Raw genomic sequence first — 14,040 nt, forward strand, 5'->3', positions numbered from 1 at the left:
ATTTTTCTTTCTTAATTCATTTACAGGAGTAACTGAAGAAGAGAAGCAGTTCCTTACTCCTCCAATGTTGAAATTTACAAGAAGCCTTTCAATGCCTGACACATCAGAGGATATTCCACCCCCACCAGCCATCTCCCCTCCATCTCCACCTCATAATAATGCTCCTGTCCCAGCTGGTCGAGGATATGGCACCATCAGACCAGGCTTTACTTCACAGAGCCCTAATGCAAACAGCACAGCCCCAGACAGAGGTGAAGGTGCTGGTTGGAGAGATCAGGGCATGTATTATAGAGATAGTCCAGAGCAGTTCGATTCCGAGGGTTACAATCACAGCCCAACGGCCCAACAGAGTCTTCATATGCGCCGTGCCCAAATTCCGGAAAACCCATACTCCGATGTGGGCAAGATGGGTCAAGCTGGACTGTTTGTGCCCAACAAGCCTGCCAGAAGGAAGGGAATGCTTGTCAAGCAGTCCAACGTAGAAGACAGTCCTGAGAAAACCTGCTCCATCCCGATTCCGACCATAATAATCAAAGAGCCCTCCACCAGCAGCAGCGGTAAAAGCAGTCAAGGGAGCAGCATGGAAATTGAGACGACCACACCGGATCACCCAGGACAACTTCGTCCTGAAGATGGCTTAAATTCAGGCAGTCCCTTTGCAGCTGCCATTGCCGGTGCAGTTAGAGACAGGGAGAAAAGGCTTGATGCTCATCGCAACTCCCCATCTTTTAAGTCCACAGATGCAGGTGATGAGGACGTGGTGCCTACCCCAACTCCACGTCTCCGACACTCCAAGTCTATTGATGAGGGCATGTTTAGCAGTGATGAGCGGCTACGTAGGCTCATGGCACCTCCCTCATCACTACTTAGCATCCCTAGAGGTGGTGGCAATGTGACGGATTTCAACAGCCCTGAGCCCACCATGGTAAGGGAACTTTTGAACACCCGTACAGGACACAGCCCGATCAGTCTGCCTGCTCATAAGACCTACAGCTCAGGAAGTGGGAATTATGTTCATCCAGTAACAGGCAAGCCACTAGACCCCAATTCACCATTAGCTTTAGCGTTAGCTGCCAGAGACAGAGCCATGAGGGACCAATCACAGCCTCTTCCACTAAAGAGTGACCCATCCAAACTTGATCTCAATAAACCTCTTTTTATCGACACAAAGCTTAGACCAAATGTGGAGGTTGGCTTCTCAAGTACCGCTACCATGGGCCGTCCCCGTGGGGGCCTGCGGAGGCAAATGACAGAGTCCAAATATGAGACCGAGTCCAAGTATCAGCTCGATCTCGGCAAGCCTGAGAAGAAGCCTGAGGAGAAGAAGAACATGCTGATTGACATCGTGGACACTTCTCAGCAGAAGTCAGCTGGTCTGCTGATGGTACACACCACAGATGGGGCAAAATCGGAGGATAACAGCTTGTCTGAGGGTGACAGGGACGAGGCAGTGAGTCCCGACAACACCCCTGGGGAGCTTCGCGACCCCAACCAGCCAGCTCCCACCAACCCCCCAGCTCCCAAGGCGCTATCAGCTGCTCCACATGGCAAGACCATCATAACTGTTAGCTCAGTGGATGAGCCTGTCAAGCTGCCCTTCGGCATCCCTCCACCACCCTTGGCCTCTGTCGACATCGATGAAGAGTTTGTTTTTGCTGAACCCCTTCCACCCCCACTGGAGTTTGCCAACAGTTTTGACATTCCTGAAGACCAGGCAGGGACTATAGCTGAACTGCTCAAACAGAAAACGAATGGTACAAAAGGACCATCTCTTGCTCCCTACTATCCCCTGTTAGGTGGTGGGAATTCCGAAATCAAAAGACCAACGGTCCTCACAAACTGCACACCTCCCAGCTTCCCTCCAGGGCCGCTAGAGCCCTATGAACAAATCACTGACTCGGGCATTGAGGTAGACAGCCGGAGCAGCGGTGACCCCCAACTGGAGACCACCAGCACCATCTCTACTGTGTCCAGCATCTCAACCTTGTCTTCTGAAGGAGGCGAGACTCTGGACACATGCACTGTCTATGCAGATGGACAAGCCTTTCTGGTGGACAGGTCTCAAATCCTGTCAAAACCAAAACCCAAACCTGCCATCAAAAGCAATGCACTTTACAAGGACGCTTTGCCTGAGGAGAATGTGAGCTCTTTCAGAATGCCCTCCTCTGTCCCACCTCCGCCCCCTGGATCAATTCCACCAGAACCCTTGAAAACACCAACGCAACGAACCTCAAAGCTATGGGGGGACCTTCCAGAGATGAAAGGACCCCATGGCCCTGAAGCCAATTCAGTTCTGCAGCATGGGAACAAGGACAAAGCACCAAAGCCAGGGGAAGCATTAGACTCTCCGACAGGATCCAGGACTCACTTCGGAACGAGGTATGCCCTCTTTCCTTCCTGGATCACAGGCTTACATTTAGGCTCTCAGATTAGTGTTTGTGCTCTGCTGGAGAACGAAAGAGTTGCCTAGCAACCCAATAATGAGAACAGCCTTGAGGATGAGCTGAGCAACGTCAGTGTGATGATGAACACAGACCGTACCACAGAGAGGGGAGGTGTGTGTGTGTGTGTGCACGTGTTGTTACAACATGGTTCATTTGTTTCTTAGTTCTCACATCACCCAAACTGCTCCCACAAGACATCCCTATATTCTCTTAAGCAATATCTTAAAGGGCTTTTATATTTCATTTTGACTAAAACATTTAAGGTTATAAGGAATTCCAATTTTCAGAAAACCTATTGAGCTGCTATTGTGCCAACATCGGCAGCTTTTTTATGGCTGCATCTTAACTCAAATGGAACCTCATAAGTGACTGATTTGGAATGCTGTGCATAGTTGCACAAAATTGACTTAAAACTGTTTTTCAATACAGAACAACAGCACAATGCATTAATAAACATATACATTCTAAAGTTTTGTGTAAAATTGCCTTTTATTTTTAAAGATTTTTGTCAATACCTTTTACTGTTGTTTTAAGTATTTTTATCAATTCTTTTTAGAATTTAGTATTGTATTAAGAGTATTTTTAATCAATATTTCACGTGTCATCCCCCGCCTTACATTTTTTTCACTGATGATTCCTACAGAGAAAGCTCATTAGGTTTTGAAGCTTATGTGTCATTTATTTTGGGTTGTGTATACCGATGGCTGCTAAATTGCATGGGCAATGGTTTGCCATCGACATGGAGCCCAAGTCTCATTCATTATTAAATGATGTTGTTATTTACAAACCACAGAACTGACCCTAAAATGCACTTGTAGCCCAGGCAGAGCGCTGTTTAATTTACACTGAGTAAAGATGTATTTTCTTTTACTATGAATAGAAATATATTTTTTAGTGTGTAAGGTTACCATGTTTCTTATTTAAATCAATGAACTGAGGTCTTTTTAATCTTAAGACCATGGCTGGGAGTGTAAATTATGTGTTATATATTGTTATTGATGTTTGTTTGGTTTTTTTTGTATCAATTAAGAGTTCACAGGAGTCCATTATTGGTTTTATTTGCTGTACTACATCAGATGCTAATGTAAAAGTTTACTTCAACAAATGTAGGCCAATACACCTTGGGTATAAAGAGAAACCTGGGGCAAGGACATTGCATTGCTAAAGAGCCTCACATTCACAGCCTCCTTAAAGCTAAACCACCTACAGTACACTCATACTTTCAATAGTCTTTGATCTTTACATAAATAGAAACTGTGTACATGACACGTGAGGATGAATCTCACAAAGAAATGTCAGTCATATCTTACCCTAATATAATAATAATAAAAATAATAATAATTTGCATAAAGAAAATGATGCTGTCTTTAGGACTTTTAGGATTTTTTTTCTATTGTGGCATTATTTTAATGACAATTAATCACAGTCTAATTCAGTTTTCTCTTTACTGTAATACAGTAATAAAAAATCATTCTGTTGGGACAAAAATCAGCACAAATAAAATTAACTACTACAAATACTATATTATGGGTGAAACGTAGTTTGAGAGATTGGCCCATAAAGAGCTGTACAGGTATGTCTTACATTTTGATCTCTTTCTAATTCTCTGGTCTCAACTCTCCCAATCTTAAAGCCAGCTTTCCAGAGGAGGTCAACAACTGAATTAAATTGATTTAGTCCCACTGGAGTTATAGAATTAAAAAAAAAAAAAAACAGGACAACACAAATGTAAACTAAAAAATGTTTTATTTATAGAAGTTATAGAATAAAATTGTTCAGTAATTATGAATTATGCAGTTTTTTTTTCCTCAGGCTTCATTACTTAGAAGTATTACTCATATCATCACTCTAGTTATATAATGCAGTTTGTTAAGGAGAACACTGGACTTGTGATTTTCACCTGGTGGACAATAAAAAAGACAAAACAAGAATGAAGGACCTGCAGCCATATCATACAGACTTTAACTTGGACCAGTAAGCACCTGGAACACCCTATCAACCACATAGCAATGCACTGCCAACCCCTTATAACACCCTAGCATCTTTTGCCGGAATGTAGTTTTACATTATCCCTTGAGTCTCATGTTTTCCTCACTTTCATCCTTCTGTCTTTGCAGAAATCAGGATGGTGTATCCCTCATCTCAGGTACACAGCAGAACACCACCGTTACCTTCACTGCCCAGCCTGGCCCCAACGTGCCTGCCCCGTCACCGTGCCGACAGGTCGAGAGCCTGCCTCCCCACCACCACACCCCGAGCCCTATCATGTCCCCGCCGGACTCTGGCCTCAGCTGTGCCTCTTCCCTCCCGACCTCAGCCACTTCCCCCACCATGACGGACGTATTTGGTCTGCCCACACCACCCCTCAGCCTGGGCACGGGGCGTAGCCGCTCTCCTTCCCCGCTCACCCTTATCCAGGCTGCATCGAACAAGCCCTTTGCCACCAAACCTGTCCTCATGTGGAGCAAACAGGACGTGGCCGACTGGCTTGAGAGCCTAAACCTGGGAGAGCACAGGGATGCCTTTATGGACAATGATATCGAGGGCAGCCACTTGCCCAACCTGCAAAAGGAGGATCTGATCGACTTGGGCGTGACTCGTGTGGGTCACAGAATGAACATCGAGCGAGCACTGAAAGTCCTTTTGGATAGATGAGACTGGGCAGACGTCCTCACCAGGACTCTGCGCATCTTGTTCATAAGCTTCTTTGTCCCTCTTCCCTTATTTCAGTTCACTAATTTGAACAATTTGTTGTCCTATCATGCTTTTGTTGGATTTTAGGAACTCTCACATCCTGAAGAAACTCAAGCATTCAAAATATCCGCGTAAGCACAAGCGGTTCCCTGTGTTTCTGTTCCAAGAGCTCCGGCACCAGAGAGGACATTGAAGCCAACACACTGTATGGAAACTACAAACATGAGCTGACTATCCTTTGGCTTTTAAGGACTTTGGCCTCATTTGAATGCACTGAAACCAGCAGAGCTGGGGATCCATTTTCTATCTTTGCTAAGACAATTCTACAGAGAATATTTCTTCAGGAAAAAAGGGAACCTTTGTCTATGTATCAGCTGCCTATGAAATAAATCTCTTGCTTTTTTTTTGTCCTACACCTTTGACCAAGAGATAAATGAATCTCGGAGATGTGATCAGCGGCATTTAGATGTCCCGCAGTTCATTCCCTGACAATCCTAGAAGGGCCGTGGTCACTTGAAAACACAGAGGTCAAATGTCCCTACATGCGAACAAACGTAACCGTAGCAAGCAACAGGTCTCTCCACCATTTTGAATCTTCAAGTCTCATAATATGCTAACATTGGATGTTTGTCTGAATGATCAACAATTCTCTTGGGTCTCTTTGAATTGTGGTTTACTATTAGGTGTCTTCCATACGGTAAGGAGGTCTATGGCATTCCCACCAACATTTTATTTGTACCTTTAGTCAACACTAGTTTTGCGCTGTTGCTCAGCGTTGCTTGTCAGTATTCATTTCCAGCAGGTTTTATTTGGAATAATGGGTCTTCACAGGAACACATAAGAGCTGAAATACTGAGGTTTAGTTTCATGGGTGGATGGAAAATAATTGAAGTAGAAACTGACAATTCTGCTTTGTCAAATTTGACAGCTTTGAGTTGAACACCTGACACAATCACTCTGAAAGGGCCAGTATGTATCTGTCATTTGCTTTAAAAATGTGATGAATTCTTCATTTAAAAATTTATTTTTATGTACTGTATTTATTTTTTGTAATTATAATTCGCTAAATCATTTGATTGTTGGGTGGTAAAAAGGAACATCCAAAAAACTACAGGAAACCTCCTTAATCTATACATATCAATGTCGTCAATTGTAACTAATACCAGACTTCATGTTGGTAAATTGTTGAGTGTTTATTTTGATTTCAATTTTATTTGGACTTTTTTTTTTTTTTTTTGCAACTACACCTGCAACTGTCTACAACAAATTTTTAAGCGAGATCACAAAATGTAAACTTTCATTTTCCTGTTTAATCAAAAAATCAAAGTGCTTGGATTTTTCATTTGATGTCCTGCAATCCTTTTGCTTTGCTCAACAATTTGAAATTATAATTTTGCTGTCTTACTACGTTATTAATTTAAACATGTAACTGCAATGTGTGCCTATCCTTGTTACAGTTTGACACACCACAGCATATCTAGGTCATCCGATGTTTAGTTGTGATCTTCTCATTGTTAGATACATTTCTCAGCGATTTATCAATTTCATCATACTATGCGATAAAATCCCACAGCTATGAAATCGGACTAGATATAATATTCATATTTGTGATTAAAACATCACAGAGACACGAAGCAACAGCCAGCATTATACATTTCACCTTCAGTATTAAATTCAAAGCACTGTGGGTAATGTCAGAACTGAGGGAAAGGTGATAAATGAAATAGAGAATGGCTGTGAATGAAATGAAGTTATGGCCGTTTAAAGTATGCAGTGAAGAGATTCAGAAATAAATTATATATATGTTTGCTTATCTCTCGACCTTAGAGGAGTTAGAGTTATCATCTCTATATATCTTATTTTAGGAAACAGCACAGTATTTTAAAGATTTATAGAAATATTTATGAAATTTTTATGACATTTAACTCTGATATGTGGTGTGCCAAAAATCTATGTGGTATCAGTTAAGAAGCAATACACAAATTTAAAGAACACTGTTTGGTCTTTCTTTGCCAGTATTCCACAGTACAGTATATAACATTATGGAATTTACATATACATAGGTCTCAGTGAATTAGAAGATATGAAAAATAATGAGATAATGGCTGTCACCTGCTTCTTTTAGATTATGTAATTAAAGAAAGAAGTTAAAATGTAGATCTGTGTGGTGTGTATACTTGGAAAAACAAAACGAGCACATATTATAGGCCACTTATGATGAGGTCACATTTAGCTGCTGTTGCTCTGGGAAATTTCGCGGGAGAAATGCAGTCATGTCAGCCGCATTTAACGTAGGCTACTTACAGCTTACAATAGAGGCTCGAATACTGTCTGTAAGCAATGTTTATGAATATCACCTGTTACTTAAGACTAAAGTGACTATAGTTAATGTATGAGATGACAAAAATTCAGTTGAGGAGCAGTTTTTATCCGTCAAATCTTAATTAGCTTTTTTACCTCAGTGAAGAGTGGAGCACTTGACCACTAAACTGGCGGGAGCAGCTCAGATGGAGGACGCTGATCACACACAGAGCTGAGCTAATTTCTGCATCTCTGTAAGTTACCGAAACGACACATGAACCACGCTCGGTGTCGCTCGCACAGCATGTATGTGGGATTCGCCGAAAGTCCTGAAAATTCACGAAATTACCAAAATGTGTGTGAACGCATCGATTACTGAAATATAATAGTGACAACCGTATTCTGCTGCTGCGTGACAGTGCCCTCTTCTGGCTTGTGTGCGAACAACATCGCAACTTAAATGACAATGGACCTTTTTGCCCACGAAATTTCGCTAATGTGACCGCACTTTTACACCATATGATAACTGCAAACTGACACTTTATATTTCTAGCAAATGACAGTGGCAGCACTGAATCAGTGTGTACGCAGATGAAATGAAATGAAAACCCATTTTATATGAAGACACGGAGAAGTTTCCAGCAACGTTAGGTCCTGACTAATTAGAGCTGGGCCACGAGTTCTGTTTCTTCTTCATAGTTGTCTCTCACACACTTCTTGTGAGGAATGCATTCACTTGACCTATGTTGCTGTAATTTTGTGCTGAACTAGAATTCATGATTAAAATCAAAGAGAGAAGTTTTTGTGACTGCACTTTCCTCCAAATCTCTCGATACTGTATTTGAAACAACCAAAATTCACGGGACGAATAAACATGGTTTCATAATCTCACTTAGCTCTTGTTCCTTGCATGTGTTTTGTTTACATAGTTTGCCTCGGGGCGGTTTTCTGGAAACTTGTTACATCCATTTCAGGGCTGTTCAATGGTGTGTCATGACCATACACGCCCTGCCCTCTGGTGTTCATGTTTTTGTTTTTTTTTCCACATTGTGCAACTCGTGTGTAATGAAACAACAGTATTTTTGTTTATTACTCATTGAATTCTCCACCATAATACAGTTTCATGCGAAAACATAACAGCTGAAAAAATATATTTTCCTAAAAGTGTGATCCAAAAAGCAGTTTTTTAACAGTTTAGTTAATGGTGAGCACATCACTTTGAATTTCATGGCTGAGCTGCGTCTGCAGATCGCTCAGTTTCTTCTTAAGTATGGCAAAAGCCGACATTACAATGGTCTCCGGCCGAAGTGAACCGCAGGACTCCACGGTGTAATAGAACCTGGATGAAAAAATAAAATCATGTACATTTGTATTGACACGTTCTTTCTTTTTTGGTATTAACGCGCTATTGCATGATGTTCTTCACCTTGCAAGCACATAATGTATATAACGACAATGAAATGGTTAATAATTAATAGATAATTTTCACGGAAAACCCTGGACATATGAGGGAACCTTTAAAAATGTGATTTACAAATTAAAATCTCATATTCTACTTGTGTAGTAAATATCAATTCTTCAGTTCTAAAATGTGTTTTTAAAGAGCAGGTCAGATGGGTTTTTGAAAAATCTCTCTTTTGCAGTTTATAACGTAGCTATCCTTAAATGAAAACAATCTGCAAAGTTGTTAATCAAACAAGTGCATGATAAATAAAGATATTGTCTCTCAAAAGAGAGAGTCGGTTCTGAATCGCCGTAACGAGTCGTTATATTTTCGACTCTTTTGCCTGTTACCGGTGTACGTCACTGGGTAACACATTTGCATAATCCCCGCCTGCCCGCGGAATACGAACAGAGTCTGATCTGCCCACAAACACTTTTGCTATTAGTGCGTTTACATCATGTTGAGAAGACGCGGTGTTCAAGAATACCACAGAAATACAATTCGAGCCTTTTGTTGTGTGCTTGTCATTTTATCAAGAACTGCTTCTCTAATCTGGGCTTTTATCTTCGTTGGCTTCTAATCTTCTTAATTTGGACTAACAAGCTCTCTGAAACAGCGACCTGTAAGTAGTACGATTGATACGTTAGGTGTACATTTTCAATTGAGTGCTCAAAATATAATTTTTTTGTGCCAATATGTGATGTATACCTAGTGCAGCTTTAGGTTTCCAGGTAAAGCACGATTTTACTGTCTTACTGAAGTAGTTCTAAAAATTCGCAGTGAACCTAAGAATATGTCGATTATTGTAGACTGACGTTGTTCTAATTACTTTGTTTAATAATAAAGAATGTAGTGTAGCACACAGACTTTATAATCATTGTGAAACTGCTGTTTATTGTGCTGCACTGGCAGTTACAGGGTTAATGCGGGAGAGATGAGTGATTTCGGCTGGTGCTCCTGTGATACAACTGTTCTGCGTTCTGATTAAAAGTTAAGACCAAGCGTCTTTTGTCTGTCGTTCTTCAAACATTACAGTAGACATATTTTGGTTTACAAACTGTATTGTTTAATCAGTTAGTCACGTTAGCAATCGGCTATCGTATCCACCCAGTGTTCACAGTTTAGCAGCTAAACTTTAGCTGTGGGCACGATTCGCTTGCATAAGTGTTTTTGTATTTTATGTCATTATAAGAACGGATTGACTGTATTATTGTTTTATGTAAAGGTGCTTTGTCAATGGTAGCGCTGGCTAACTGGCTCAAGGACTCATCTCTGTGCCAATCACAACAGGTTTGGCCAGCTGACCAATCAGAGCAGAGTAGGCTTGAGGAAGGGAGGGGCTTGCTCCGAACTTGCTTGAAATGAATCATTTCCTAATCATTGGCAAATGACTCTAATATTAAATGTATATTCTGAGAAAATTACAATGTTTTCTGACCTTAGATGCATTTAAACTGGATGTAGGGGACTCCAATACAATATTGGGACACTTTAAAATACCATCTGACCTGCTCTTTAAATGAATAAGGTGCAACAGGGTTATTTATTAAGACAAAAATTCCCATGCATATATGCTTATGGCTTTGAAACTTCCTTACCTTTCTGGCTTGCCATTAGGATCATATGTAGCTTCATATTTGTTCTCCTCAATTTCTGAATACTCACTTTTAGGCCTGACAGTAGAGCAAAGGTACATACTTATACATAACATTTTCTGACAAGTAAAAAGCAAAATTATTATATAAAGACTAAATAAATACATAAATTAGAATATGAATATAACCATAATTAATAAAAGTTGTTTTAAAGTAAGTAGTTTTTTTCTTTGTACCTGATTACAAACAATGCTTATTTAATGCGCTTAATGTGACCAAAACAAGCCATAAGAATCATACCATTCCTGTGGAATTGGGTACACTGTGTGTCTCAGTGCATTGTCTGGGTCGTACTCGAACGCCACTCCTGCAGTGGGATTCCATTTGGCATGCTCCTTGCCAAAACCCTTTTTAGCGTATGCTCTGAGACGCAGCTCCTGACCCTTCCTGAGCTTCACCAACAGGATGTCTGTGAGAAATCCCCAAATCATCAACACTGACACATCTAAGTGATTATTCAGAAAATCAGAGAGGAATCTGACCCACCATCCTGCTCTACATAGTCATTGGGATCATTGTCTCGACTTCTGGATGTTACCTGAAGAACAAGATACATCACATCAGAAAAAGCAAAGAGTGCATGTGTGAGTTTGTGAGGAGAATACACGTACAGGGATGACTCGGGGGTTATTGGACAGGAGATCTCGTGAGGTCACGTGTCGCGTCTGGTCTTCTGTACATCTCACATCCAGCGTGAGCTCAACCGAACACTCCGGGCAGAAATCATCACATGTGCAGTCCTAATAGGAAACCAAAGAAAGCTAAATGTTATGTTTCAGTTTTAATGAGATGAGTCATATTCAGAAGTTATACTAAAAACAGAAGCCCTGGCAGGGTGTTTAAAACACTTACTCGTGAGTACTGCATCTTGTCAACAATGTCATCACTTGTGAGTGGAATTAACCCTAAAAAAAGAGGAGCATGATAACAGCACTTAGCACAGTAAGAAGAGTGAAATGAAAGATTCGGAAAGATTTTGTACATACGCACCCACTCTGTGTGCAATAAATTCATCATGAAGCACAGAGGAGTTGGCATCAATCTGAACCCAATCGATAGCTGGCAAACAAGCACATTACATCAGATTAACACATTTAAAAGACAAAGTGTACAATCAAATCAAGCAAACACATCATTAAATCAACTTTCTGTTGTTGTTGTTGTTGTTGTATAAAAACTAGCCAGAAGACAGATGGTTCGATTCTTACCGATGGTTGGAACTTCTGACATGAAAACACGTCGAATTGAGTTTGCCACCCTGAAACAAATATTTTTTATTTGAAATATATATATATATTTATACACACACATAGTAAATATAGGGCTTGAAACACTTTTTTCTAACCTCCATAAAATGTTGATCATTAGCCTCATCAGGTCAAAGTGAGAGTTTAAAATTAGTTTTCATTCATTTTAATAATTATAGTAATTAATTTTATAATAATAACATTATATATAAATATTATGTATCACATAAAAATAATCTAATCGTTACATATGTAAATTATATGTAAAATGTTATTTTTATGTTTTTTTATAGTTTCTCAGTATTCAGTATCTCTGTATAAATACACATAAGCACATATATATATATATATATATATATATATATATATATATATATATATATATATATATATATATATATATATATGGGTAGTTGACAAATAGTCAGTAAAAAATGCTTATTTTGTAAAAGACAAGTTTTGAAGAAGAAATGCATATATTTATAGTATTTAGTGTGAAGTCTGATCTTTGAGAAAATATAAAGGGTCACTAACTTTGTCAATTAATTCATTGTTTTTTTTGTTTTGTTTTTTACATTTTCACTGAACTGTACCATAAATTTAGGGTGTGACATAGCAAAAATTAAGAAAAAAAGAAAACTCTTAATAATATATAAATAGCATGACAGAGTTTTTTCGTCATTGTTAGACACTTATTTTCAAATAGTGTTATTTATTTAATATGAAATTATAATTAACATAATTTTCCCCCATGACTTATTGGACAATTTCAAGACAAACTTTGACAACAAGACGAACTTTGCTGTCATCCATTCAAAACTGCTGAAAATTATACCATTTTAAGAGGAGTGATATTTATATCCCCCCATTGCAATATTCAACTGCTTTTTCAAGGATATTTTGAGATAAAAACAAATCTGTGGTTCTTTTGTGCGTCACACCAAAGGACATTACGTCACACTAAAGGACAGAAATGGTAGTTATTCAATTATTTCTATTTAATTTTGAACATGTCAAAGGAGAAAGAAAGTTTTAATTTTGATAAAAACGATATCAACATGTTTTTTTTTAAACAAAACAAAAAATAATTTATCAACAAAAGTCAGTCTCTTACTCAATCAGTATGTTACTGAAACTTTTGTCAATTAATGACCTTGCTATTCTGAGCTAACCTGTCATTAGTGGTTAGCAAGACACATTTGCATAATTTCCCATGATTATATAGTTTAACATACAGTTTGTCTGAAATTGTCCGATTTAAAATCAGTCACACCATAGGACATGGTTTTCAGAGTCAAAATGTATCAGAAATATATGGATAAAACAAACAAAAAAAGACTGCCATTTACTAAAACAGACACTTGTACAATTATGCTGGAGGTACTCATTAACATGTTTATGTTTTTCTTTTTAATTTAAGTTGTAATTTATTGAACCATGCTTGAGAGTCACACCATATGACAATTTTGAGATCTGGCTCAAAAATGTAAAAAAAAAAAAAAAAAAAAAAAATCGAATAACAAAGCAGCTTTTATAACAACAGGTCAATGTACAACAATTGAATGTTTAACGAGTTACTGTATTTTAAATAACAACAGTTTTAATTATATTCATTTTTATCTTGTGGGACAGTGAAAACGCCATGTCACGTCAACAACCCATATACATAGAATGACAAATTGACAATATTTAAATGTTTATGAAATATATATCATATTAAATTTCAAACATTAAGTTGTTCTTTTTAAAAAAAGTAAAAAAAAAAAATTCCTACACATCAAACTAAACATGCATTTCAATGTCACTAAAACACTTGCTTGAATTAAACGCTAAATGACTCTAGCACTCACGCGAGATCCGTGTTCTCGATCACAAACTTCACATTCTCGTCCGTCAGCTCCGTGATTTTCACTGTGGGCTGGTTGGCATACGGCATAGCGAAATTAGGCTCAAGATTAAGACACTGATAAGTAAAATAGCTGTATGTGCGGTCTGCTGTTCATCCGCTCCAGCATTGAGCACCTCTTCAGCGCAATAACAAACGACAGCCGCTCATTGGTCACTAGCTGCCCTCATTCCGTTAGCATCCGGTTCACTGTAGAGCCATTTCCGGTTAAAAATAAAGGTCCTCAGAAATCTTGAGAAGTCTTCTTGCGTCAAGCTAGATTAAACGTCATATTTTGAGGACTTGTAACGAAATGCATTGTTAAAACCGCGCACTAATTAAGTCATTATGGTCTTATCTCAAAATATCA

General features: G+C 38.9%; 2 protein-coding genes across 12 annotated transcripts in view; one reads left to right on the plus strand and one right to left on the minus strand.

The window, feature by feature from the left end:
- LOC109052670 (SH3 and multiple ankyrin repeat domains protein 2-like) overlaps positions 1 to 7,295 on the plus strand; it is a 60,389-nt gene extending 53,094 nt beyond the window's left edge. For all 11 annotated transcript variants that reach the window (XM_042715225.1, XM_042715228.1, XM_042715226.1 and 8 more), the window contains 2 exons: positions 27 to 2,379; positions 4,562 to 7,295. In XM_042715225.1, coding sequence (XP_042571159.1) covers positions 27 to 2,379; positions 4,562 to 5,099 — 2,891 coding nt within the window. In that variant the 3' untranslated portion in view covers positions 5,100 to 7,295. The remainder of the gene's footprint in view (positions 1 to 26; positions 2,380 to 4,561) is intronic.
- A 1,207-nt stretch (positions 7,296 to 8,502) lies between these two features.
- On the minus strand, positions 8,503 to 13,853 carry LOC109050878 (DNA-directed RNA polymerase II subunit RPB3-like). The gene is made up of 9 exons (XM_042715250.1): positions 13,636 to 13,853; positions 11,747 to 11,796; positions 11,529 to 11,597; positions 11,391 to 11,443; positions 11,150 to 11,278; positions 11,025 to 11,076; positions 10,779 to 10,947; positions 10,482 to 10,556; positions 8,503 to 8,778 (listed from the first exon to the last, which is right to left on the minus strand). Exons 1-9 carry the CDS (start codon positions 13,719 to 13,721, stop codon positions 8,634 to 8,636), a joined length of 828 nt encoding a protein of 275 aa, XP_042571184.1. The 5' UTR covers positions 13,722 to 13,853; the 3' UTR covers positions 8,503 to 8,633.
- Between the last annotated feature and the right edge of the window lie 187 nt (positions 13,854 to 14,040).

The sequence above is a fragment of the Cyprinus carpio genome, chromosome A25 (genome assembly GCF_018340385.1).
Source record: "Cyprinus carpio isolate SPL01 chromosome A25, ASM1834038v1, whole genome shotgun sequence".
In the NCBI taxonomy this organism is placed as follows: domain Eukaryota; kingdom Metazoa; phylum Chordata; class Actinopteri; order Cypriniformes; family Cyprinidae; genus Cyprinus; species Cyprinus carpio.